The sequence below is a fragment of the Bos javanicus genome, chromosome 10 (genome assembly GCF_032452875.1).
Source record: "Bos javanicus breed banteng chromosome 10, ARS-OSU_banteng_1.0, whole genome shotgun sequence".
Taxonomy (NCBI): Eukaryota; Metazoa; Chordata; class Mammalia; order Artiodactyla; family Bovidae; genus Bos; species Bos javanicus.
In genome coordinates this window covers 61705420-61733152 of record NC_083877.1, presented here as the reverse complement: position 1 = coordinate 61733152, position 27733 = coordinate 61705420, and the positions used below count along the sequence as shown (strand labels likewise).

At 37.5% G+C, this 27733-nt stretch overlaps 2 protein-coding genes across 6 annotated transcripts in view; both read left to right on the top strand.

Annotated features, from left to right (window-relative positions):
• Positions 1 to 1983: 1983 nt before the first annotated feature.
• CTXN2 (cortexin 2) lies at positions 1984 to 8749 on the top strand. 2 transcript variants are annotated; one of them, XM_061428855.1, is made up of 2 exons: positions 1984 to 2904; positions 8316 to 8749. In XM_061428855.1, exon 2 carries the CDS (start codon positions 8373 to 8375, stop codon positions 8616 to 8618), a length of 246 nt encoding a protein of 81 aa, XP_061284839.1. In that variant the 5' UTR covers positions 1984 to 2904; positions 8316 to 8372; the 3' UTR covers positions 8619 to 8749. The 2 variants fall into 2 exon arrangements, with proteins under 2 accessions (XP_061284839.1, XP_061284840.1); XM_061428856.1 differs by lacking the exon at positions 1984 to 2904 and adding an exon at positions 7608 to 7696.
• A 4393-nt stretch (positions 8750 to 13142) lies between these two features.
• SLC12A1 (solute carrier family 12 member 1) overlaps positions 13143 to 27733 on the top strand; it is an 88192-nt gene continuing 73601 nt past the window's right edge. For 3 of the 4 annotated variants that reach the window (XM_061428853.1, XM_061428854.1, XM_061428851.1), the window contains exons 1-4: positions 13143 to 13244; positions 14652 to 15187; positions 23647 to 23778; positions 23934 to 24009. In XM_061428853.1, the coding sequence (XP_061284837.1) occupies positions 14768 to 15187; positions 23647 to 23778; positions 23934 to 24009 (628 nt within the window). In that variant the 5' untranslated portion in view covers positions 13143 to 13244; positions 14652 to 14767. Of the gene's footprint in view, positions 13245 to 14582; positions 15188 to 23646; positions 23779 to 23933; positions 24010 to 27733 lie in introns of all 4 variants that reach the window. The other variant, XM_061428852.1, reaches the window with a different exon arrangement.

The window sequence follows — 27733 nt, the reverse complement described above, 5'->3', positions numbered from 1 at the left end:
TAAACTGTAGCATGTGTCTCAGTTCAGTTCAGTTCAGTCGCTCAGTCGTGTCCGACTCTTTGCGACCCCATGAATCGCAGCATGCCAGGCCTCCCTGTCCATCACCAACTCCCGGAGGTCACACAGACTCACGTCCATCGAGTCAGTGATGCCATCCAGCCATCTCATCCTCTGTCGTCCCCTTTTTCTCCTGCCCCCAATCCCTCCCAGCATCAGAGTCTTTTCCAATGAGTCAACTCTTCGCATGAGGTGGCCAAAGTACTGGAGTTTCAGCTTTAGCATCATTCCTTCCAAAGGACACCCAGGACTGATCTCCTTTAGAATGGACTGGGTGGATCTCTTTGCAGTCCAAGGGACTCTCAAGAGTCTTCTCCAATACCACAGTTCAAAAGCATCAATTCTTCGGTGCTCAGCTTTCTTCACAGTCCAACTTTCACATCCATACATGACCACTGGAAAAACCATAGCCTTGACTAGATGGACCATGCCAAAATCAATCAAATGATAAATTCATAAAATTTGTTAATATTGTGCAAACAAAATAGTTAATCTCTGAACTTCTTTGAATAGAATATTATTGCAATAATCTAGAAACATACATAGAAAAATTGTGGAAAGAAAATGACCTCCTTTTCCATACTCTATGAGTGACTGCATGGCCAGAATATACTATCTCTAGAACCTTGTTACTAGAAGTGTAGTCCTGAGACTAGCAACCTATGGAATCACCTGAGATGTTGTTAGAAATTCAGAATCTGAGACCCAATCTCACACTTACTGAATGAGAATCTTCATTTTAATAAGATCCCTGGGAGATTCATATGCACATTAAATTTCAAGAGCACTGCTATACCATATAATACCAAAAAATGATGTGGCCTTTAGCAAGCTTTAAAAAAAGAGTCAGTAAAACCATGGCAATGAACATGTTCCTGGAAGTAGATACTTCTTCCACTCTCCTCCTTGGTGGGCCTGTATTATAGGGCATTTAATAGTTTCAAATGAAAAAGACTTAACTTCTTTTTAGTATAGTTTTGTATGAACTCACAGTTATACATTAGACTTTTTGTTAAGACCATGGAATTTTATAGTTTAGTAAATAGTATAAATGAACACGAAATTTGTCTTCATTTTATTTTCAATTAGAACACACTTGTTTTCAGCTTTTTTTTTACATGAACAATGACCCAATTCTGCACCACACTTTCCCCAGTCACTGAATAGGTTAATAATTTAGTTTTTAAGGAATCTACAAAAGTTTGCAACTTGTAGGTTCTGAATATACTGTGTTGTTGTGTTAGTCGCTCCAACTAACTGTGTTAGTCATGTCCAGCTCTTTGTGTCCCATGGACTATAGCCCACCAGGCTCCTCTCTCCATGAAATTCTCCAGGCAAGAATACTGGAGTGGGTTGTCATACCCTTATCCAGGGGATATTCCCAGCTCAGCCATCAGGGAAGCCCCTGAATATTTATCCAAAGATAAATAGAATTGGGGCTTTATAACTGAGCCTGGAGAATGCGAAGAGCCCTAAATAAGGATGAAGGGAGAGGGGGTTTTGTTTGTTGCCTTGTTTGTTTTGCTTTCAATGTTGTTTGAGTTTGATTTATATACATTCAATGCTGTTTGCAAAATGAGCCTCTCTGCTTTATGTGGGCTTTATCTTTTTTTTTTTTTAATTTAATTTAATTTTTTAACTTTACAATATTGTATTGGTTTTGCCATATACCAAAATGAATCAGCCATAGGTACACATGTGTTCCCCATCCTGAACCCTCCTCCCTCCTCCCTCCCCATACCATCCCTCTGGGTCGTCCCAGTGCACCAGCCCCAGGCATCCAGTATCGTGCATCGAACCTGGACTGGCAACTCGTTTCATATATGATACTATATATGTTTCAATGCCATTCTCCCAAATCATCCCACCCTCTCCCTCTCCCTATGCGGGCTTTATCTAAGGATTCTTCGCTTTATGTCTTCTATTAATAGCTTGTACTACGCAGTGTTCTTGCCTGGAGAATCCTGGGGAAGGAGGAGCCTTGTGGGCTGCCGTCTATGGGGTCGCTCAGAGTCGGACACGACTGAAGTGACTTAGCAGCAACGCAGTGTTTCAGCACTACGGACAGCGCCTAGGCACCTACTCCTAAGAGAAGAGGATTCTGTTGGGTTTGCTTAGGAAAAGCGAAGGATAGGGGGAAATAACTCCAGATGACATATGCAGTCCCCAGTTAAACCCATACACCCTTCACTCACGTCTTTCCTTTATATGATGAGAAGACGTAAGAATTTAGTGCCTACTCCTCGACTGAGGCTGAGGTCACCGAGCAGAGCAAAATGCCCGCGGCACAGCTACTAATGCAGAGAGGAGAGGAAAACAAGGATTTTTAATAATAAATTAAGGAAAATCCCCATTGCCTTAGAAAGACTTATTGGTGATGAAGGATTGCTAACCTGCAAAGTGTGATACAAGTGAGAATGAGCCGCTTTTTTAAGAGCTGAGGACTAGACAGAGCCTGTTGCTGCAGTAGCCGATTTCCTTCCCCCACCCCCTCACTTCCCACCTCTTCTCTCTCACGTACACAAACGGTCAGACGCCCTCACAAACGCGCACACGCGCGCGCAAATATTTACACACTGCCACATCGAAGAAATCCGTGCACATTTTCCTGCTAATACACTCGCGCGCGCACACGCACTTCGCGGGCGCCCACGTCTTCTGTCCATCACAGACAGATCTATTTACACACGTAGGCCAGGAAAGCGCTAACCGCGGTACTGTGACTCCACGGAGGTCCCCAGGACACGCCTTTTACATTGTTATTGAACCGATCAGCGAACACAGACAAACGTGCCAACCCTTAAATCTACTCGCTGGATTTCATCTCCATGGCAACAAGCATGGAAGGTGAGACATCTCTGCCTGCGAAGTAACTTTCTCCCCCTACCCTCCGCATTAACTGACAGGATTCCAATGCAGCTCCAGACGAGAAGTAGCATGTCTGCTTTTCTTGTATTTCTGAAGCTAGAGAGCAGGAGAAGAGATGGGGAGAGGGGAGGGAGGAAGGAGTCTGCAGGTCTGCCGAGTTCAAATTCTAAAGGAGAAAGAGCCCTAATGTTTCTGCTGCTGCAGCTGACAAAAAGAAATGGAAAAAAAAAAAAAAAAAGCAGATGTGTTGTATGTGTCCAGTCAGCTTGCTGATGATTCTTCCATAATGCTTTATAGGTGGTTTCTATGTTTCTTCAATTTAATATGTTCAAAGAGAACTGGAGACAGAATGGTATTGACAGACTAGGTTTCTCTAGTAAGAGAATTTTGAGAATTTTTGGACCAGGTTTCCAGTGCTTTGGGGAGGAAAAAAAAAGGAATGTCAGAGTCCTTGAGGAGCCATTCAAAGATTCTCTTAAAAGGGAAATTCTCTTAAGGTTGAAATCTGAAAGGTTGGGGGGAGGTTGATTCTAGCATATCTCAAGGTTTTGGATCCCTGGGAAGGCCTGGAATGTATGCACTTCATCATGAAGACATCTGGGTTTGTAATTTAAGGTTTTCTTTGACTCCAACATATTCTGTTCCAAATTATCAACCAGTTCTTTGCAGATGTGGCCTCAGTAAGGCTTCTTTTCCATCTTTTAATGGGGTTAATAATTTTGATATTTGAAGGGGTGTATATATATGTGTATATGGGAGAATTCATTATTTTTAAGCAAGGGTTTTCCTGTATGTCTCATTTCATTAAATTATGAATGTTCATATCATTAGCATTAGAGATGATTATATCTAGTGATCAAAATACTTTTTACCTAGAACACTATATTCCACTATAATAGTTGTTATTTTAGATTTATTGTTTGGAATATCATTAATAGATGAGTAAACCGGAGGGGGAAAAAACCTGTTGATTGAAATAAGATATAGGAGATTCTTTTATTAATGGGCACATGCTTTTCAATTTTGGTTTCTGCAGTTGCACATTGTTGGGTGATTAAATGACTATAAAATTGAATTAAAAGTGAATTTGTATATCTCCAGTCAGTAAACTTATTTCACAGAAGAAAAAACATCACACATAACATTCATGAATCAAGTGTAAAAATACTATTATCTTTCCTTGACTACTCACAATAGTATTATTTGCATGGCTAGTCATAGAAAGACATGTTAGCTTGCTTATTGGTTACCAGCAACAAAACAATTCAGTGAGATTTGGGCCTACTGATAACTACAGGTATACCCTTGGCCCAATCCCATGACTCATCAGAACTTAGAAATCCCAGTTTCTGGCAATTGCCATGAAAGGAATGATATGCTTTCAACTAATTTTCTCATTTCTAAAATACCTCAACATTTATTCTAGTCAATATGGCTTGAGGCAATATTTTATCATGTGCAGAAGTATTGTAGAAATATACTGAAATATGTTAATCATAACACACATAGACTCTGATATTTAAACTGTACAATGTTGATAATATGACCCATTTTTTTGTGGCAGAGCATATCTAAAATAAGTTTTACCACATAACTTTACATTCTGCTCTTTTTCTAAAAATTCATTTCTTTATTCTCAAATTTTTTTTCTCATGAAGCTTTGTTATTTACAGCTTTGTAGCTTCATGATCTAAACTTCTCCCATATTTCTTTCATTTTCTATTTCCCTATAAACAGGATATTAAGATGATGTTTCCCTTTGAGGTAGGCATTAACATGTTTGTTTTACAGAGGCTGCTAATTTTTTTTTTTTTTTACTTCAGTTCCAGGGATTAGAGAAAGTGAAAGAAATGTATTTTTTATCCACAATTGAGTGATTTTGGATACCTTATTAATTACAAACAAATCAGTGCTGTATCTGAACACTTCTATTGATTTTTAATAATATTTGATTACTTTTATATCATATTATACTCTATAATTGACTGAAAGGTACAAAGCTCAGCATGCTTAGTAGTATATTCTCAAAAACATTAGATTTGGTGTTGAAATAAGACAAGTTAGGCAAATATTTGAAAAATTTAGGCCAGAAAATACTGATATTTTAGCTACTATATATATATATGTATGTATGTATGTATGTATGTATGTGTGTGTATATATATATATATATATATGGCTTAAATTCCCAAGAGAATCTATTTTCTGCACATTCTGTTAGGCAATTGCTTAACTTTTAACTTATTTGTTTGTGTGAACACATTGCCTGCAGCAATGGTCAGACTTTTTTTTCAGTATTTGAATACTGCCCTTTGAGGTGTTCTCCTTAGCTTGTATTTTGTTTTTATCTTTGGTGTAAGGTAGAATTTTAAGATGAATATAAAGGTCCAAGTTCTTCCTTTTCAGATATTAATAAAACATCTGTTCACATGAACTTCCCAGTCAAGTGTCCCCAATCTAAGTTTCATGTATCTCTCTCCCTCTCACTTAAATATGGGACTTTAGAAGGGTTTTTATTAAATTTTTTTCTATTAAATTTTATGTTCAAGTTTCCATCCAGAATTCCAGTCATCAGAATTGCCTTGAATCTTGAGTCTATAAGTTAACTTATAGTTTTTGGCCCAGCTTTGTGTCAAATTTAATAATCATCACTTTAATATCTTCAAGCTACTGTTCAAAAAACACTGAAGAGGATGTAGAGTTAGACCTTTGTGATACTATGTTAGAGAGCGGTCTCTGTGATTACAGAACACAATTTTTATTAGGATACTTCAGTGAACTATAAATCTACATAAAAATAATATTATCCAGGCATATCTCACCAGCTTCCCCCAAAAAAATATCACGGGAGACTACTAACTCTATTGCCATGATATTTGTATCAACTAAATCATGTCGATTCTATTTCCCTAATAATCCAAATTTTAAATAAACTTTCAAATAAGGAAGTCAGTTTGGCCTCTTAATGATTTTTAAAAACACATAAATAAATTTAGCTAATATCATAACTATACTCAGTTTAGGCTGTTTCTGCATGGTGGTGAGATGACCTAGCCGAAAAATGTACAGATCATTAAAACTGCTCAGATGTTTTAACTTTTGTGAGACCAAGTGTTTCAGGCTAGGTTCCTCAGAAACCAGACTCTGAGACAGAGATTAATGTGCAAAATGCTTACTAAGTATTGCCCTTGGGCTCAATACCTGTGGAAAAGTGGGGAGTTAAGCAGGAGTGGGCAGGATCTGAGCTGTAATTAAACAACAACAGCCTCAGCTTATTCCTTAATGAAATATAAAGCTAGAATGGTTCTTCAGAATCGTGACCCTTTAAGCCAAGACGGCCAGGCCCTTATATTCTCACATTAATCAATTATTATTAGTTGTCTGCTGTTGGAAGCGAAGTGACCTTGGGTGAGGCAGCTCTCTGCTATCAAGGAGAGGAACTACCAGCTGAGGATTATCTGCTGGTAGCACTCCCAGGTGCTGGGCAACAAGCCCTTCGTTGAAGGAAGTCCGTTTACTAAGCCCTTCAGCAAACCACGTTTATTGCCTCTTCTTACCCAGTGTCCCAGGAGACAGTCAAATGGTATACCCTAGCAAGGTCAGGACTCCAGTGAAGAAATAATTCAATTAGTTACTTGATTGAATCAGCCAAATGATTGATCCAGCATCTCCATGTAGAAGCAGACTCCTTTTCAGTTTGTCCACCCATTAAATAAATGAACCAGAGGATGTATGAATCTAAGCAAATGATTATGAATCTAAGCAAATGACTTTTAATTGACAAAGCAATAAAATTAAAATTTTGGTCAGAAAAAAAGTTCTGGTTAATACCTAGGTCATAGATATTCAGTTCAGTCTCCCCTACCTTCTATAGGATAAATAGTATAAAAAGAGTTCAATCTTCAGAAAAGACCACTTAAGTGATCTGAAATCTTCTTAAAATATATTCAGTATACTTAATTATTAATGCAGAAAAATGGTAGAAAGAAATTACATAAATATGGTTGAAACATATTTTTCCTTCTGTTGAACAGAAAAGTCTAATAACCAGCATGTCACAGAACCTATTGATTATTTCTGACACTTAGGATTTGAAGACAGAGCTATTTTGTAATGCAAACCATTATAAAATAAATACTGTTTGATATTAATTATTGCATAAGTGGGTGAACAAGTTTGAAAGCTGTAAGTCTTGTTCTTAATAATTACTCATTTTTTCCACTCCTTAGCTCCAATTTCTTGTTCTGCCTCAGTTGTTTTCTGAAAATTCAATCCAAAAAACCCTGAAGGGTCAGTCATTTTAATAAATACAATCTTTAAAATTATCAAAAGAAGCAACAAAAAAGACAAAAACACTAGCAGTCTATCATTTTCAGTTATTGGATGACAAGCTTTTGGTTACAATTCTCAAGAAGGGCAGCTATGGGTTAGTAACCATTTGATTTAATTAACTAATCTTAATTTTAATTGATTAATTTAATTAACTTTAAGACATCAAATGGAAAGGTCTATTTTGCTTCAATTCAACACACAAATTCTGAACACTTTTGCTGTAGTGTTAGAATCTCAATATAGTAGGAGCTTAGAGAGAATGGGAATCTGGTCGGCAAGGAGTCTGGGGAGCTAGACTTGCAGCTGAATTTCATAGAAAGCATGCTGTTTAACCTGGATTTTATGTCTAATTAGGGTGTGAGAGATAATGGAGGAGTTGGGGAGATGATTAATCATCCATGGCTACTTCGGCGTTGTAACTTGCAAGCCGCTATGTTAGGTATTGCTCTTTTTAATGTAATTTTAAAAACACAATTTCTCTCTTTAAAAAATTAGCATTTAGTGTATAAAGCGGTAGTGGAAAAGAAACTATAAGAATATAAGTCTAAAAGCTAAGGGGGTAAAAAAGAATGAAGATATTACACCTACCTAAAAGGATCATAATCTATCAGAAAAAATGGCATTGGAGATAGACCTTAAAGCATGGACTTTAGAGAGCTTGATCAGCTTATACCTATAATTTATTATGACTTTATTGATACACGCAAAAATGAAATGAAAATTAGATGACAACTTGGGTCAAAGAAGTAATGACAACCATCTCGCAATGAATCAAAAGCTTTCAGGGTTAATAATTTGACTATTCCCCTTTATACTTGATTTTATATTTAGTGTATACAGGTATAGTTTTATGTGTCCATGAAGACAATTCTGTAATTACTACAGTAAAAGTAGCATCTCCAATGCTAATTTGATCCTGATCCATATCTGATGATATTTTCAAATATCTTTTGTGAGTTAAGTCAAGAGAGTTTGAAAAATATCATATTTTATTTTAAAAATTACCTGTCTAATGCTTTATATGGATAAAACTAAAGTGAGTCCAATTTTGTATCTAGGCCAAGAGGTGACTTCAGCAGGAATTCTGAAGACCCAAAATGATGTGACAGTGAATTATGAGTAGTACCTACTGTGGCAACACTTCAGCTAAGATGAGTGTCAACGAAGTGTCAGCTTTCTCATTGACTCTGGAGCAGAAAACTGGCTTCGCTTTTGTTGGGATTTTGTGTATCTTCTTGGGACTTCTTATTATCAGATGCTTCAAAATCCTGTTAGACCCATATAGTAGCATGCCTTCCTCTACATGGGAAGATGAAGTAGAAGAGTTTGATAAAGGGACATTTGAATATGCACTTGCCTGAATGTTCCAGCTTTACAGTTTTTAGGGTTATACTGCTGGAACACATGATGGACACAACTGTAATTTCCTTCAGTGTGCTGGAAGAAGCTAATTTCACTCACTAAATTCAATAAATGTGTGTGGTTAATAAACCACTGTTGGGATTTTTCACTTTCCTCTGTCCTCACACTGAGTTTTCTAATGAATAAGTAAGTAAGTAAGTAAGTAAGTAAGTGAAGTTGCTCAGTCATCTCCGACTCTTTGTGATCCCATGGACTGTCACCTACCAGGCTCCTCCATCCATGGAATTTTCCAGGCAAGATTACTGGAGTGGGTTGCCATTTCCTTCTCCAGGGGATCTTCTCAACTCAGGGATCAAACCCTGGTCTCCCACATTGCAGGCAGATGCTTTACTGTCTGAGCCACCAGGGAAGCCCTGCATCTGCTCCTATGCAACACCCAGACACCCTCGCTATACTCACTCTGGCTCCCTTGCTTTAGAGAATTAGGTGTCAAAGATAAGGGTCCTTCACTCCAAAGAATAAACAGAATATATATTTCCTAAAAATAGCCATAGGTCAACAATGTTCACACAAACCTTACAAGTAACCGCAGGCCATAAAGATTCCAAAATACCATGATTTGACCCTTTTATTTCTTCTTTTTCTAGAATCTCTTGCAATAAAATTCCCTAGCTTGGGATCATAGTGATACTCCCTTCCCCTCCCCTTTTATAAATAAAATTACAAAAGGAGTTTTCATTGTGACCTAGTGGAAATAAGAAGTCCAGGCTCCATTCTGCCACCATTATAGCTGTCAACCTTGGCCAAGTCATCTCATCTCTGTTAAGTTCAGCGAGGAGGTTATCCAGAGACTTTTTAACAACCTTTTTAATTCTAGTGCCTTGTGAACTCTACAAATATACCTGGAAACTCAGGGAACTGAGATGAATAAAGATTTAAGATGTCATGAAAAGTTCTTCAGTTTAGGAGCCCAAACTCTGAGATTTTAATTCTAATATTTGTCTAGCCAAGAACAAGCATTATGACCTAAAAAGTTATCCAATGGGAACTTAAGTCCCACAGCTGTAAAACAAGGATAAAGAAAACTATTTTACATGTTTTGCAGGAATTATGGGAGGACCAAATGACTTATAATGAGTGGGAAAGTAATTTGAAAACCAGAAAACACTGTTTAAATATACCTTGCCATCATTATTTATTATCCTTATTGGTAATTGTTAAAGAGATTATCAAACCTTAAGAAGCAATGGTTAGATGTTAAGTTATTCAACCTCCCCGGTATTCATTCTCTTCATTTGATAAATTAAAAATAAAATTACATAATTCTAAATTATTTCCAACTACAAAATTCTATCTATTGTAAATGAATGGAGGAATGCACCAGGAGATAAATAATGCAAAAATATTTGTGTCACTTGAGAATACAGACCTGCCATACACACCAAAAAAAAAAAAAGGATTAATACGTACTGAAAGTAAGGACTAAATTAAGTTCTTTCCATTTATTATGCAACTTGATACTCTGATCAGTCCTTTGAGTTTGGTACTACTATTTCTATTTTATTATTTCAATTTTACAGATGAGGAACTGAAGCTCAGAGAGATTAAGTAACTTTCAAAGGTCACCAAGCAATGGAATGATTGTATTAGAAATTAAACTATCCTCGAAATCATAGTCATTGTTTATAGATATCATGCTGTACATTCACTGTCCTCAACACTTCTTCTTGCCTATTTCATAATATGATTATTGCCCAGGTCTATGGCACTCCAAAATCAGCTTTTTCAGTGAGAATCCCTGACACTTTTCATCTCCTAGTAGATTTAGAACACATCTGTGCTGGCTATAGATTTTCTGAACCAAACTCACACCTTAAGGAGAGTCTTTGAATCCCAGTATGTACTGGAGTGTCAACCTAGGATACTTTGTATCCAGTTAGTAATTTGGTCCAGAACAGGTCACTGAGCCAAGTCCGCTGGACACACTGAAATCTATAAATGTCCATGATCCTAGTCATCTCCTTAGTGACCCAGACTTTTGAAGTACTCACTAAGATATGTCCCCAAGTATCAGATACTCCATTTGTCTCCCAAGGAAGGCACCCAACAAGACCTTTCATTTTGGTGACTAGATTTGTTATGTTAACAAGGACAGATCTTTATTTCAACAAGGAAAAAGACTCCAAAAACCAAAGATAAAAAACTTTGTAAAGTATGAGCATTGTTTCTGAATATTCAATACCCATAAACTTTTCAGATATTATCAAACCTGCCTTAGCATTATATTATTTCTAATCCTACTAAAGAGAAATTCTTTTCACCAAAAGTGTCTTCATTCACCTTCATTCAGGGTTATTTTGTGCCTTAGACTATTTTGTGCCTTTTGGGGTGGGGGGAAAGCTATGGGAAGGAAATGTTAGAAGGAAATATTTGGCTCTGTATTTTCAGAGCCAAAAACAATATGATATAAAAGATGGTTACAGCATGGAGCTCCTGGAAATTTCATGAAATTCTAATCCTTTTAGGAATAGATGTTCAATGTCATAGTCAGATTATCCCGTAGATGCCAATTCCCAAGAGCCCTGGCAAGGAGGACAAGAAAAAAGACAGAGAGGACCTCTAGACAGTTTTCCCCTGTTACCTTACCTACCTGTCTGAAAGGCCTTTCCAGGTTGGCTTTATGGATGGTGTAATTTCATCCATATCCCCTAAACCATCTCCCATCTGCTCCAGAATGGCTGAATCCCCTTAATGGAGAACAAAGACTTTCATTTCACAGTTAGAGATAAAAGGCTTTGAGTGAAAGTGTCTAGTTGATGTAAGACTAAAACCAAAACCAATTCACACTACACTGTAGTCAAGTAGTTAGTCAGCAAGAAAAAAGGAAATTGATGGCTATCAGAGGCAGTCATAGTCTTTGGTAGAGGAAAAAGGTTGAGGAATAAATAGATGGGCTCCTCAAAGAGGGCTGGAGTTAAGGGAACAGTTGAAGGAAAGGGAGGCCAGAGGTGGCAGAAATACTGCAGGTAAGTTCATAACCCCTGTCCAGGGTGAGTGAATAGGACTTATTTTGGGTCCCAGCCTCATTTTAGCTGATCTAAACAGCTGGCTTCACTCAGCTGAGTCTGAAATGCAACTACTCCCTTTGTCTATTATATGGGAAGTCAGAACCCTTTGTGGAACAGATAAATGCCTTGCACCAGTGGCCTTTAAGAGCAAAATGAGTTATAGGTCTTTATCTTCCATGTAATTCTGTCTCAATTTCTGATACAGTCTCATGACATTAGCCTGACTTATTAACATGACATTTATCTAAGAGCCTCTAAGGCATTTTACATAGGTACCTGTAGACCTCTTTGTACAATCTGATATCTGTTCACCTACCATTCCTCCTATTTTAATAGACATAGTACCTATCCCAACCTCTAATGATTTACCTCAGACCCTTGGATGTGACTGCAAAAGTCATCAGTGAATTCTAAGTATTGTCAAAATAGTAAAAGAAAACACCAAGTGCAAGCTGGTGTTTTCTGAAATTAGCACATTAATGTTCTACACAAACTTATTTAACTCTAACATTAAGTCTACAATACAGTATTGTTCACAACTGCACTTTACAGGTGAGGAAGTTAAGGTACAATGAGGCTGACTAACTTGCAGAGTTCACATAGACAGGAAGGGACAGGACCAGGATGTAGATCAAGCGCACTGACTTCAGAGACTTTCTCCTGCTCTCTGTATCACACCACAAGTGTGCTGCTCAGACAACTGGAAATCACCGGAATTGTTTCTAATAAAACATGAGGAGGACTCCTTCAATCATCCTGATCGAAAACCAATGACAGAACCTGCATGGAGGAACTCTTTGTGCTGTCTTAATAAGCACCACCTCACAGATTTGAGCAAAACCTTTCCTGCAACAAAACTCAAAACCCAGTTTTGATTTGAGAAAAAAAAAAATGTTTTGCCAGGTGGAGGTTAAAAAGGTCATTTAGCAGTGCCACTGAAAAACTTACCCATAGTTTGATTCCTGCTTAAAAGAGCTTTCCCCATTAAGTAGAAATAATTGTCAATAATAAGTCATTGATCATATTCTATCTGCTCATTTCCCATGAAGAGAAGAATCAAGATAATATCTACCATACACAAGATAAAATCATCTCAAATACCATTTTCTAGTTGCAAAGTATAGACATTATGTTTGGAGGCCTATATTTTGCTGCAAATCCTGAAAAATAGGAGGTCACTAGGAATCATGTGAAATGAGATAAGATTCTATTTATCTAACCTCAAACAACTGAAGCACGGTTCATATTTTGTTGGATGATTGCTGTTGAGCAATTCATGAATTAAAGAAACTATTTGTCTTCCTGTCTAAAGGGATTAATGGTTTACTCCTGGTTACAAGTTGATGTAGAACTCAAGGTTCTTCTGTGCTAATGGCTGGGTGGTATTATTTCAGGCCAATCATTGCTTGGTCGTCTTTTTCAAGGAAGATTTTAGCCAATAAGAAGAAACCTAATGTTTGGGGCAGTGGGGGCGGGGAGTGAGAGCTAAGTGGTTCATATATGCCTGGGTGATGCTGAAGGCTATGATTCCTGAGAAGAAGGCTCCCAGGTGGTAAGGTAAATATTTCTGGGCAGGGTAAAAAGTATATTTAAAATTATGCTGTAAAGTGGATTCTGAGGAGTAAAAGGGAGGATGTCAAGGGCTATGAAGATAAGTGAGAGGTTCCATAAAAACTAAAGAAATAATAGCTTCACTTATTATTTCCCCAGGAATTATTACTTGGAGTTGAAGCTGAGATTTTTTTTTTTCCTTTAATTCAAAGAAATAGCTGCTGGGGAGAAGCAAGGTTTTTTTTGTTTGTTTGTTTTTTGTATTTATCTATCTTTGTTGAATTTTCTTTGAAAAGCCAAATTTTAGGATATCAATACAGGTATTATTCTAATGAAAGAACATTCTAAAATGGGATTATATTGTGGATTGTGAAAATGATTATGTAGTCTATCTATCTCACAGTCAAATAAAAACCTCTCAAAAATTGAGAATATTTCATTAAAGGGAATCAGTAGAGCATAATTATTCTGCCTAAATATAGCATATAACTTTATTAAGGACTAAGATGTATTTCCTTACCCTGAATACTCCTGTTTTTTAAAGATTCCATAATAACATTTGTTAAACAAACAAATGTATGAACAAATGAAATATTTTGAAGACTAGTAAAAGATCCAAGAATTCAGAGACATCTTGACAGGATATATTTTTATAACCCTACAGGACCTTGTCTTTAGAAATTCTAGAAATATTTTAGAAATTTACTCATGATGTAATATGTGTTAATATCAATCATAATATACTTTCCAGTTTCCACATTTAGTACTGCCAATGTACTGTGTTTCAGGCTGAAAATATTCTCATTAGTCTTCACTCAATTTGTTTGGTAGAATTTCATCTTTTCTAAAGTCATATTGAATCCACCTGCATTAAGTACAAGCAAATACTAGAAACGCAGGTGGCATTTTAATGACTCCATTGGAAATTCTGTTTGCTGAAGCACGTCCCCAGTTATTTATTACAGGATTTAATTGCTTAGGTAACTAAAGTTCCTAAGTGTAAGTGTTAATCACTCAGTCATGTCCGACTCTTTGCGACCCCAGGTACTGTAGCCCACAAGGCTCCTCTGTCCATGGAATTCTCCAGGCAAGAGTACTAAAGTGGGTAGCCATTCCCTTCTCCAGGGGAACTTCCCCACCCAGGGATGGAACCCAAATCTCCTGCAGAACTTGCAGGCAGATTCTTTACTGTCTGAGCTACCAGGTTCATAGACAGGTCATTTTTAAGGAAATGAATTTAAAGTTGTTAAGTCTTATGAAAGAAAACTGTTCCCTCATACCTCAACCCTACTTAAATATATGTATGTTACCTGGAACAAGATTAATTTTCTCTTTTAATGACAGCTTTGAAGAACATTCTGAAGATTGTATAGGAGACAATATATCAAGAATCTATTTGTTGCGTTGTTCTAGGACAAAAGTCAAGAGCTCCCTAATGTAGCACTTCAGTGTCTGTTTTGGAGAGCAAATCTACACATTTTTTTAAACAACCGTAAAATAGTCAGCTTAGTGAAAAATCTATTTGGAAGATGTCACTGAGCAACTCTTCCAATGTATTTCTGGATTCCACGCCCAGTAATACCAATCGCTTTCAAGTTAATGTCATAAATGAGAGCCATGAGAGCAGTGCGGCTATGAATGACAATGCTGATCCTCCACATTATGAGGAAACCTCTTTTGGGGATGAAGGTCAGAACAGATTTAGAATCAGCTTTAGGCCTGGGAATCAGGAGTGCTACGACAATTTCCTCCAAACTGGAGAAACGGCTAAAACAGATGCCAGTTTTCACGCTTACGATTCTCACACAAACACATACTACCTACAAACCTTTGGCCACAACACTGTGGATGCTGTGCCCAAGATCGAGTACTATCGCAACACCGGCAGTGTTAGCGGGCCCAAGGTCAACCGACCCAGCCTGCTGGACATTCACGAGCAACTTGCAAAGGTAAGCTTAAGGGTACAGACAAGTATCCTGCTTATTCCTTCAGGTGATTCCCTGCTCCATACGAACCTTATAAATGTAAAAGTGTCCAATGAAGAATTCTATGGCAAGCTGTCCATCTTACTCATACAACTGTTCCTAGTTCCCGATTAACAGAAGATACACAAAAAGTGTTTCACAAACGTTTACTAGCTGGGAAAGAGAACTAAAAAATGAATTCTGAAAGTTAGGCAATATGTGGGATCTTGTTTACAGTTATTGTCTATTCAATTCACACTTGGTTAAGCATGTCAAACTGAATACTAAGCTGGTTTCACATTGGTATTAATGCCTCCACAACAGTTGTTTAAAAAAAAAAAAAAGGAATCACTGGTGCCTGCTGTAGTGAATACTGTGCAAATAGACTTTAGAGCATATGGGTATTTTTTATATTCTTTAAAGAGAGAGAAGACATGTATATGATTCAGCACTTTATCACTTCCTCTTCAAAACCTTGCCCAAGGTTCCTGCAGGCACTTAAGCATATAAAAGTAACTAAATTAAACTTTACTAAAGAAGCAGCAGAAGTGGCTAAACTTTTCATTATTTAAGGAATATGGCCAAGCTGTTAGAAGCATGAGGCAGCACTTTTTCTAATCTTTAGCAAAGCATGTAAGCTTAATAGATTTCTTCTTCTGTAACTTGTTCTAAAATATATCGATGCACTTTATTTTCCTGCTCATCTGGAACATAGTTTGGAATGAATAGCACTCTTTATGTGATATCATTAACTACTATGAAGAATAATTATTTGTCTCATATCTAAATGCACTCTATTTTTGCCTAGGGTTTAAGGTAAGGAGAAAAAAATGGCTGAAACAATTCTTTTCATATTCATTCATTCATTCAACCTTTTTTAAATTAAATGATTGTCTACTCCAGGGATTCTAGGAATACTGCTAATACAATTCTAATAAAGGTGGAAAGCTGCCCTTAGTTTCTGCTCATCTTTCTTACCTCAGGAAAATCGCTCTCTATAACCAATTCCCCTTGGCTGCTCAGGATCCTGGACCCTGGGTCCTAACTCTGGAGACTGAGCAACATGCAGAGAAAGAGCTATGCCCTGTCTCTTTACCCCTCTCCCCACCAGACCGTACTTGTGCGGTGTACTATATTACCAACATTCTGCTAAATGGCTGCTTTACTTATAGACATAAGGTTTAGATCTAATTTGGGATATTTGGTGCTTTAATCAAAAGACATTAGCACTGTAGTGGTTTTGGACAAAATGGCAGCCCTGAGGAAAAACTGTTAAGAAGCCAGGCAATTTGAAGCTCCAATCAGACTAAGGTGTCATTTTCCTTTTCTATGTGAGAGAAGGGGAAAGGAGAAGAAAGAAAAAGGAGAAGGAAAAGAGGGAAAAGAAGGTTGAAAGAAGGGGCACAAGGAGTTTGAGACATGGGAAGTGCAGAAAGAAATTTAGAACATTATAAAGAGATTTTGATTTATCCTGAAGAAGTAAAACGAGCAGACTTGAAATTTTATTCCACTGTTCCCTACCTCATTACACATGATAATTTTTAAAGCTGCATACTTTGTTACAATTGGGATCAAAATTTTAATATTCTCACTCCCTTCTCCAACTTACAACAAAAGAAATGAAAATTTTAACTCCTGGGATTCTCCAGGCAAGAATACTGGAGTAGGTTGTCATGCCCTCCTCCAGGGGATCTTCCCAACCCAGGGATTGAACCCAGGTCTCCGACATTTCAGGTGGATTCTTTACCGTCTAAGCCACAGGAGTGGGTAGCCTGTCCGTTCTCCAGGGGGTCTTCCCAACCCAGGAATTGAACCAGGGTCCCCTGCATTGCAGGCAAATTCTTTACAGGCTGATCTACCAAGAAAGCCCCTATTAAAAGCGAAATGGTGTAAATTCACAGTGTTCTTAGGACTGATATTCCATAGAGAGGAAAGTGGCTGATTTATAATTTCCAAAGCCATGGTTTACATAAATATTTATATAAGGGGAGAAAAGCTCTGAGGGCACTATTGTTAGAAAACTGTCTGAATAACTGAACAGGAGAAATGTCACAGCTGCATTTGACAGTTTTGATGACTGTCTGAAATATTATTTTTGAAAAGATGAGACTAAGGGCTTTAACTTGTAGTATTTTTCCTCAGATATGAAGGAATGGCAAATTAAATACTTTAAAAATTAGATTTAGTCTCAATGCCCTGAATAATCATTCTGAACCAGTATAGTTATTCTTTTTGTGAACTTGATCCTCATCTAAGGTGAGTGCTCAGTTGCTTCAGTCCTGTCTGACGATTTGCAACTCTATGCACAGAAGCCCGCCAGGCTTCTCTGTTCATGGGATTCTCCAGACAAGAATACTGGAGTGGGCTGCCATTTCCTCCTCCAGGAGATCTTCTTGACCCAGGGATCAAATCCACATCTCCTGTGTCTCCTGCATTGCAAGTCAATTTTTACCGCTAAGCCATTGCTGAAGACCCTCATCTAGGGGACTTCAGTTTGATTAAATCATGAAGAACTATGCACATAACCAAATTGGAAGCAGAATCTGAATATAATCAGCAAATCTACAATGGGTACATTCACACAGCAAGGGCCATTCTGGTGTTGCTGAACTTGTGAACACCTGTTCCATGTGTTCCACTTCTGTGCTGTCCTTCAGACATTAACAGTCTGGGCCTTCTTCAATTCATTTCCTCCTTGCTAGTGAATTTGATTCTGCTATTCCCCCTGCTTTCCTCCCACCTCCCAAATAAAACATGAAGACTTGCAGTATAAAGTAAATATGCTGTCACCTTCTCGTGGTCCTTGACAACTTTATGGTAGTTCTTCAAATCACAAATAGAAATGATCACTAGAACAAATGTTATATAAATATACTCAGATGTGTCACTGATTTTGTATGCAAAAAAATAACTTTTAGTGTTTACTTAAATAATTTAAAAGTAGAAAGTAACTGACATAGTATAAGTTAAGAGAGATTTTTTTGATCCCTAATCATGCTTTTAAAAGCCATATAGGAATGGTACATTCATACTAAATGGCAGAACATACTTAGTCAGAAATCAGTTGGATTTTGTACAAATCCTGATTATAGCTTCCAAGTTGGAAAAAAATTACATAATAAGCTTGTCCTAGTAGGTAAAATGAAAAATAGGCTTGAAAGACATTATTTTAAGTCTCTATCTTAAATAGAACTCCAGGAGTGATAGATATTGACAGAAATTGTAATCCCAATGATTTGATATCATAGTGCAGAAATCCTTTTCATTTTCTGTGTAGTAAAGAGCTAAATGCCTATACTGATGGCCATGAATTACAGACTTCTGAAAACTCTGGTTAAAAGTAGAGAAAAATTACTTCATCCCTTACTCACAGTACTGTACAAGTTGTTGTTGCTCAGTCGCTAAGTTGTGTCTGACTCTTTGAGACCCCTGAACTGTAGCACACCAGGCTCTTCTGTCCTCCCCTGTCTCCCCAAGTTTGCTCAAACTTATGTCCACTGAGTTGGTGATGTTATCCAAGCAGCTTATCCTCTACCACCCCCCTTCTCCTTTGCCTACAAGTTATATAATATCAATTGATTTTGCAGGATGCTTATAAATATTACAGTTTATATGCAGACAAAGTCTAGCACACTGCTTATAATGAGTACAAACTTAGTAAATGATTATTAATGATGGTCATGGTAATTTTTATACCAGATAATTTTTAAGTTTTATTTAAAAAGTAAAATGCACACTGAAAAACATTTAATAAATATTAAAAGTATATATACTGATTTTTCTTCTTTGATAATAGCTAGAAAGCCATTTGTCATTTTTTGGAGGTCTGAAAAAATCACGTATTTTATACTAAATAAAATAATTCAATCTTTAATCATCTATAAAAATCTAGTAGCAATTTACTTAAACCACATGTGATTGAATCTTTACTAGTTTATCAATATTGGAGGGGGGAAAGTCTTTTATCAAATGGTCTTTCTTTCTTTCTTTCTTTCTTTCTTCCCTTTACCTTTTCTGAATACTTAACACACAGGTAAAACTCTTGGTAAATAAATAATCATTCCCTAAAGCTGTGTAATTTAAAATGCATTTATTAAAGGTTGTGGGTCATCATTTACGGTAATGGAGTGTGAACAAACAAATTAATTCAAAGTATGGAGGAAAAAACTGGTTTCAGGCAGCAATCATAAAACTTTGAGTCTTTGAGACTTTGGTCCCAAGAACGTGCACCAGCCAGGAGTCTGCCAGCCCGCTGTTATAGCTCACAGCCATGAAGTCCTACAAATCCTCGAACTGAAGTGCTATTCCATACTTTGATGATAAGTTAATTTATAATTGCTGTTTGGCCTTACAAAGGAGGCATTTATTAAAGAGTGAAACCAGGTTTTGCTCTGCCATGTTAGAAGACGAAGACGGCAAACAGAAAAATGATTTTGCCTTAGAGTAAACTACTTCAAAGTAAGATTTTTAGAAAACCCATTGGATTTAACCTCATTGGCAGTATCCAGGAAAGGTTAAATAACTTGCTGGAGGACAAGCACTGAATTAATTGTGTAGCCAAACTAGATTCTGAGTCTCCCAGTTTGTATGGGACAAAGATTTTTCAGTTTCCGCATGACAGCAAGGAATGGAAATGGATTCTACTTAAGAATTTGCTGTCAGACCTTTATTATCCATGGAATAAATATACATTCAAGGGATTTTTCCCCACTGTGGTATAAGTATATTTAAAACTTTGAGACTCTAGCAGGTAGAACATACCTAAGAGAGAGTTATAGATCCTACAGTGACCCAAATTTCGAATAACTTAGAAGATAACTGCTTACTAATTTTTTTATATAATTATTTCCTTGACATGACTTCATAGAATATTATTTTTGTTGCACATTGTAATGTCCTAGTGATAAATTGAAGAACTGTTAAACTGTGACCAGAAGGGCATCCATCAGATAAAAATGTTCATTTAAGAAGAAATTTTAGATATTTTATTTACACTTTAGCCTACTTTGTAAATGCCTTTTTTTTTTTTTTTAAACAATAATTGGTAGTCTAATCCAGATCTAAGGGTCAGAGTTACCATTAGAATTCATAGAAGAGCAGAGCAATTTCCTGGACCAAACCCTCAAGTTCAAGTTTAATCAGGAAACATGGATTTTAGTCCCAAGATTGCCTTTAAAAAGTGAGTGACTAAGGTTCTGTCTCATGGGCTCCCTAATTAACCCAGAAAAAGGAAATTGCTTTCTCCCTGACTGAGTAGCTGCTGATGGTCTGGCCATGGGATCTTATTAACTAGGATATTGACAATTTGAAAGTTTTCTCATATCAAGTCAAATAAATGAATCTCCTAACCAAATAATCTCTTCAACATTCATGAATATTTTAACACATTCCTCAAGTCCTCACTCTCATTGATTTTTCCAGTTACACAAAATAAAATTTACATTTGACCTACTCAGCTGCCTTACAAGTGTAGAATCCTTTCAAAAAAAAAATAGAATTTTTAATTGACTGGAGAACAACTTCAAGTATTTCATCCATCTGAAATTGACTGTGTTGTATAGACATGTGAGATCCAATATAATAGCTCTAGCCACATGCGGCTATTGAGCACTTGAAAAGTGGTTAGCACAAACTGAGATGTGCTATCATTGTGAAATACACACTGGATTCAGAGACATGGTATGGAAAAAAAGAATATAAAATATTTTGTTAATATTTTTATAATGATTAGTGCTGAAATGATAGTATTTTATACAGATCTATTAAGTACAGTATATTATTAAGACATTCTGTGGTTGAGCTCTCTCCTATAAGATGGGGTGCCCTTACTGCTAATGAATATCTATATTGCTGATATGGAACATAAAATATTCTACAAAAACTAAATATATTTTTAAATGTAAGGATCCATATCTGAACCCAAATTACTTTACTAAATTCTTTTTTTAACTTTTTTTTGAACTAGCTACTAAAATTTTTTTAATTACATGCATGTCTTACATTTGTGGTTGATATAGATCACCAATTTCTGCCCAGCTCAGCCTGTTTCTATGGCCTTTGTTTATCCATACTTTATACTGATATGAGTATATAGTGTCAGTTTCAATTATTTGTTAAGTAGGGATTGAGTATGCTCACAATGAGAATATTTCTCAAATAATTCAGAAATAATTTTAACTATCACTTTCAGTTTTTTCCTAATGCTGTCAGAAAAGAATAAGATAATCTTACTTGTGAAACATTCCCTTTCTATCTCTTATTTAATGTGGCCTGCACAGAGGAAATAGTGAGAAATGGAATACCCAATAGGGAAAGAAGAAAAAAGAAACAAGAGGCAAGAATGGATAAGAGATGAGTTTCTCTGCTCTTAAGTGGTAGAGATTGGGTAGCCTTCAAGTCCACTTTATGGATTCAGTACTGTTTATCAATGGCCTGCTCTATGGCAGGTCCTTGATTTGGATTAAGAAGTAACTCACATCTCCTCCAGTTCAGTTCACATACAATAACTCCTATCACGTATTACATTGGTTATCAAAGTGGCATAATAGTGTCATGAAAAAAGTCTTATAGAGAACAAAATTGGGAGAAATCCTTGCTTAAAGGACTTCTAGAAAGAGACAAAAGGTCAAAATCACTTGACTAAACAGCCCAGATTAGGGTCATCTTACAATGGGTATTGGAGAAGGCAATGGCAACCCACTCCAGTACTCTTGCCTGGAAAATCCCATGGATGGAGGAGCTGCTAATGGTATGTCCTAAGTCACTTCAGCGGTGTCCAACTCTTTGCAACCCTATGGACTGCAGCCCATCAGGCTCCTCTGTCCATGGGAGTCTCCAGGCAAGAATACTGGAGTGTGTTGCCATGTCCTCCTCCAGGGGACTTTCCCATGCTAATGGTACTGCTGCTGCTGCTGCTAACTTGCTTCAGTCATGTCCGACTCTGTGCGATCCCATAGACGGCAGCCCACCAGGCTCCCCCATCCCTGGGATTCTCCAGGCAAGAACACTGGAGTGGGTTGCCATTTCCTTCTCCAATGCATGAAAGTGAAAAGTGAAAGTGAAGTCACTCAGTCATGTCTGACTCTTAGCGACCCCATGGACTGCAGCCTACCAGGCTCCTCTGTTCATGGGATTTCCCAGGCAAGAGTACTAGAGTGGGTGCCATTGCCTTCTAAAGCCCAAAGAAGCAAGAACCCTTGAGCATGGCAAGAACAAGAGCTTCAGTTGTTCCCAAATAAAGTCCTTATAAAGTTGTTCTTTAATACCATAATCAACTGCTGAATCTAAAAGTCTTCCCTAATAATTTCAAAATCCTTACTGGGGAAGATTGCTTTTGGGGAGCTCAGTCGGTGAAGTGCTAGACAGGCTAAATTAAGTGGGCACACCCGAAATTATTCAGCCAAATCTAAAAGAAAGGCTAGAGAGTTGTTCTTAACTTAAAAGAAACATAGCTATTTCCTTCTCGAAACTATTCAACTGACAGGGAAGATCTTTTTTCAAAATTAGGCCACAGTGGGGGAAAAAAAAGTAAGTAAAGGTTCTGATCTTTTTTTATAGGACTTACTACTACTTATTTCTACTAGTTTTCTAGAAGTCAGTAGGGAGACTTCTCACCTTCTGTACAATACTATTTCACATCCAACAATTCTCAGGCAAAGGTATATCAAATCTGGAAGAAAATTCCCCTACAGGAGTAGCATTTTTGTAGTCATACACTTTTTGCACCTTTGAAGAAAACTCTAAACCTAAAAAAAAAAAAAAAAAAGACAAAACACTTCTATGTGTTCCTTTATTGAATCTTCTTAAAGATATTCTGACATGAGTGGAGAATTTTTGTTATCATTATTTCAGATGGATAAAATGAAGCCCAGGGAGGTTAATGGAAAGAAGGCCAAACATTGCATTAGTAAGGAATGTTAACTTTTGTCTTACTTCGCCTCATAAAAGACTCATTCACTTTTTTTTTTGCATTTTTTGCCCACACCCCACAGTATGTGGGGTCTCAGTTTCCCAGCCAGGGATCAAAACTGTGCCTCCTGCATTGGAAGTACGGAGTCCTAACCATTGTGCCACCAGCAAAGTCCCCACCCCTCATTCACTCTTGATAAATCTTTCTTTCCTGCCTGGCACCCCCTCTTCCTTCTTTCCATATTTTTGTATTCGAAATCTGTCCAACTCTGATCATTCTCCCTAAGGTAATATTCTCACCAGTAGAAGAACTGCCCAGTTTCCTTTACCACCCTTGCAGTCTCAGTGGTGCCTAAAATCACCCGCAGAACGAACACATCATCTCCCGGGGCAAAAAATAATCATATTATTAAAATGACTAGAATGTTTCCTTTTTTGACACACGCTTTATGTCAACTATTTTGATTTGCCTTTGGAAGTTTTCTGGAACTGCGTGTTGACCAGATATCATGTTTTCGCTGTCCGTAAAAATGTAGAATGTATCAGTGGCCCCAGGTTCAGCTGATGTGGTTGCTAACGGTGAAGGGACACCTGGAGATGAACAAGCTGAAAACAAGGGAGAAGATCAAGCTGGCGCTGTGAAGTTTGGATGGGTGAAAGGTGTGCTGGTAAGAAACTTCCTCTATTTACAAATGAAAGCTGTCTGTTCAATGTCCTACTGGATTACGTGCTAACAAGGCCTGAAAACAAGAGTTGCAGTGATGCCTGGGTGTTGTCCCACTGTCACGTCTCACGCCCTTTTTCATGCTCCTTCAACCCACAGGTACGATGTATGCTGAATATCTGGGGTGTCATGCTCTTCATTCGCCTCTCCTGGATTGTTGGAGAAGCTGGAATCGGTAAGCACTCCCCCCACCACCCACGACATACTTTTCAATGTAAATTAAAAACTCAGCAAGCAACTGGTTTTCACCTTTAATGCTGAATGTGAGATGAAGGTCACAGAATTAATCTACACTTGGGCTCTTTGACTTTGCCTCTCTGTCAATGTTTGTCAGGGAGGAAAGGTAAAGGGTTAACCTCTGGGAGGCTGGAATTTTCCAGCTTGCCAGCCAGATAAATGCTCAAGTAAATATTTCATCTTTTCATAGAGTTTTAGGTGTACAGGCATATACAGATTCATCCGTTTTAAATAATATATTCATGTTTGGCGACATACCGGCATTCATCAGAGTATCCCCCTTTATGATTATTGGCAAAACTTCCCTGGACAAAAATACCTTGTAGGAAAACTGGGGAAAATGTGACTTGACTAATAAAAATGCTGAATTTCCAAAAAAAAAGGAATTGTGTTACTTTCAGGTACAAGCAGTAAGAAAACAAAGGTTAAAGAAGTATTCCCAGATAGAAGTTTAAATAATAGATAATAAAATAAATAAGATAATAACTATTGCTAATTTTTCTAAATGGAAAGAGTATGATGTTGAAATGATTTTGAGTGCTTAATGTTTTTAGATATTATATTCCACTTAAAGTACTGTTTTTGATGGAAAATATTTTTATTGAGACTATATTACTTAAATTTATATGAAAATTTATTTGAATATTATTGAAGTTTCTGATTCAATGTGACAAAAATTAATGGTGTTCTCTATATATGGAAAATACATTATATATTCACTTTGGGGGGTGCATAGCTAAAAATCATGAGTATCAATAAAATGGAAGTTCAGATGTGCTTTCAGATTCTACTCCAAAATGTGTCTCAATTCACATAAAAAAGGTACTTGGTCATTATTTACTGCCTTCACTCCTCAAAACAGATTCAGAATCACCAGAAACTTAACATGAGAAAGAAAGAGTTGGAACCAGTTCCCATAGTTTTTCCTTATTGCATGTTTGGCAACTGCTGGGTGCCTGACAAAAGGCTGCTTGCTGGCTTTATGATGCATATCAAATGAACACTTACAGCCTCAGGTCCAAAATAAGTCTATGCTGTTCCATGGAAAATCTGCATCTTAATATTGCCAAGTTGTTGCTCCAGGGTTTCATGCAAAATTAGTTTTTTTAAGGGCAGTTTAGTAACTTATTGAGATCATCAGGAAACAATACTTTGTTTGGAGGTGTGAGTGTGGCCCAGGGCAAGAGTGATTGTTTTGAATGCAGTTTATTTGAAACCCATATGTTTGGGCAATAATCTGAACTTTAATCAGATCTCACATTATTCTTCCCAGTCAATCCAGCTTCATGATTATCGCAAAATTGCAGAATATGAAGAATTTTATCTTGTGCTAAACTGTGTATTATACTTTCAGATATCAATATTGTTTCAATAAAGATCTTTTGTTTAAGTAGTCAAGTCTAACTTCAGAAGAGAGTAGAGTTCTACCTAAATGGATGTCCAGTGGGTTTTTCCATAAATGGAGGTTTTTGGTTTTTCTTTACTCTGAGAAAATAGACTTTAGTGAGTAGTAGAAACTTAACTATCAACCTTACTCAGTTTTACTTGACTTTGCTACGGTCTTAAAACTGAATGAGTTGATTAAATCACTGTCTGGGTCCCATTTGTGTTCTTTTTATTGGGAAAGAAAACAAACGAGTCCGTACTCCCTTCTTGCTTTAAGAGGAGCTTGGGGAAGAAATCTGAATACACTTTCAAGCTCAGACTCTGGAAACAAAGTCAGAATGAAGCTGTAGCCAGGAGTAATGGCAGCTATAGTCCTTGGGTAACCATTCTGGGGCCATAAGTTTTGGCTGCCTTGTCCCCAAAAGTATACGCTAGAATGAGCTGATAATGCCATCTACTTGTTCTCTGTCTTGACCACTTTGGCTGGGGCATGTAGTATCCAATAAACTTAACCATCGAGTAAGGAAGAAGGGTGTGAAAAGCAGATGAGACTGAAGCAAGTCATTTATATTCTGTGTATTTCACTTTTTCGTCTAAAAATTAGGGAGCTGGATTAATTGTTTCCCAATCAATTCTTTGAAGATAAAGCCTAAGAATCTTCCTTAACAGGCAGACACAAATTGAGATAGGCTGAGGATAGCTCAATAATCTTCAGACTGAAGGGTGCATAAGAATTACCCGGGAAGTTAGTTACAACACTGCAGAGTCCTGGGATTCACTTGGAAAGTCAGTGAGTCTGGGCATTTTAAATATGCACCGCAGGCATTTCCTGAAGCAGGTGGTTCAAGGACCCAAGTTTGAGGATGAACCTGATGTTTTCTAAGTTGCTTTTACCCTGGGATTTTATATTTGATTGTGAGATGTATGCAAATCCCTTGCTGTTTAATTCTAAGTAGTTTACAGAATTATACACAATGCAAAAGGATAAATTAAGAATTGTTCAGAAATAAAGGCAAAGTGAATATAAAGGTAGGAAAATACTAAAAGTCGGACTAGTTTTAATATCATGAAATGCAAGCTATATGATTCAGTCCAGTTGCGGGGGTAAGCTAAACATTTGCTATGAAACAACATCAAGAGTTAATGAGCAAAAAAATAAAAGGAAACCATCTTTAGTGGCACACAGACCTGAAACTGCACAGCGATATAGAAGCAATGCTCATCACAGGATCCCTGTAAAAGATACACAGAATTTAGTGCAATCATTTCTTACAACACCAAGTGTTTAAGATAAACTCTAGGGGCCAAACCAATAGTCTTAAGTTTGCATCTCATGCCCAACTTAGCCTCTCCCTACTGCACTTTAAACTGTAAAAGAGCCTAGAAACTTCAGCTAGAACCAGTATATAACTGAAGGTGTCAAAAGAGCCAGCTTCCAATACTTCATTCCCATTTTTGTTCTTAACCTCCCTCCATGTCCCCTATGTCTAGGGCATGGCCAGAAAGATCACAGCCCCTTAGCTGACTGCCCCTCTTACATCCTTGGAACAAAAGAGCCTACCAACAACAATTATGAAGCATTCACTTTATGTCAGGGAACACACCAAACAGGCGCAGGCAAGCACATTCTGGCTGCAGCCAGCATGATTTCAGTGCCTGTGAGCCTATAATTTCTCCCTGAATTTAAGATTGATCTCCTGGCTCAGCAGTAAAGAATCCACCTGCAATGCAGGATGATGCAGAAGAAGCGGGTTCAATCCCTGAGTCAGGAAGATCCACTGGAGGAGGGCATGGCAACCCACTCCCGTATTCTTGCCTAGAAAATCCCATGGTCAGAGGAGCCTGGCAGGCTACAGTCCATGATGCTGCAAAAGAGTTGGACATGACTGATAGTTTCTACAGGACTGGTCCATTGAGAAAGATAATGGAGGGATGAAAGTGAAAGTGGCTCAGTCCTGTCTGACTCTTTGCAACCCCATGGACTACACAGTCCATGGAATTCTCCAGGCCAGAACACTGGAGTGGGTAGCCTTTCCCTTCTCCAGGGGATCTTCCCAACCCAGGGATCAAACCCAGGTCTCCCACATTGCAGACAGATTCTTTACCAGCTGAGCCACAAGGGAAGCCCAAGAATACTGGAATGGGTAGCCTATCCCTTCTCCAGGGGATCTTCCCAACTCAGGAATTGAACCAGGGTCCCCTGCATTGCAGGTGGATTCTTTACCAACTGTGCTATGAGGGAAGCCTTCAATGAAGGGGAAGAAGTTACAATTTTC

Excerpts from the sequence above, each read along its gene's own strand:
- CTXN2 (XM_061428855.1), top strand. The coding sequence starts at position 8,373 with ATGAGTAGTACCTACTGTGGCAACACTTCAGCTAAGATGAGTGTCAAC.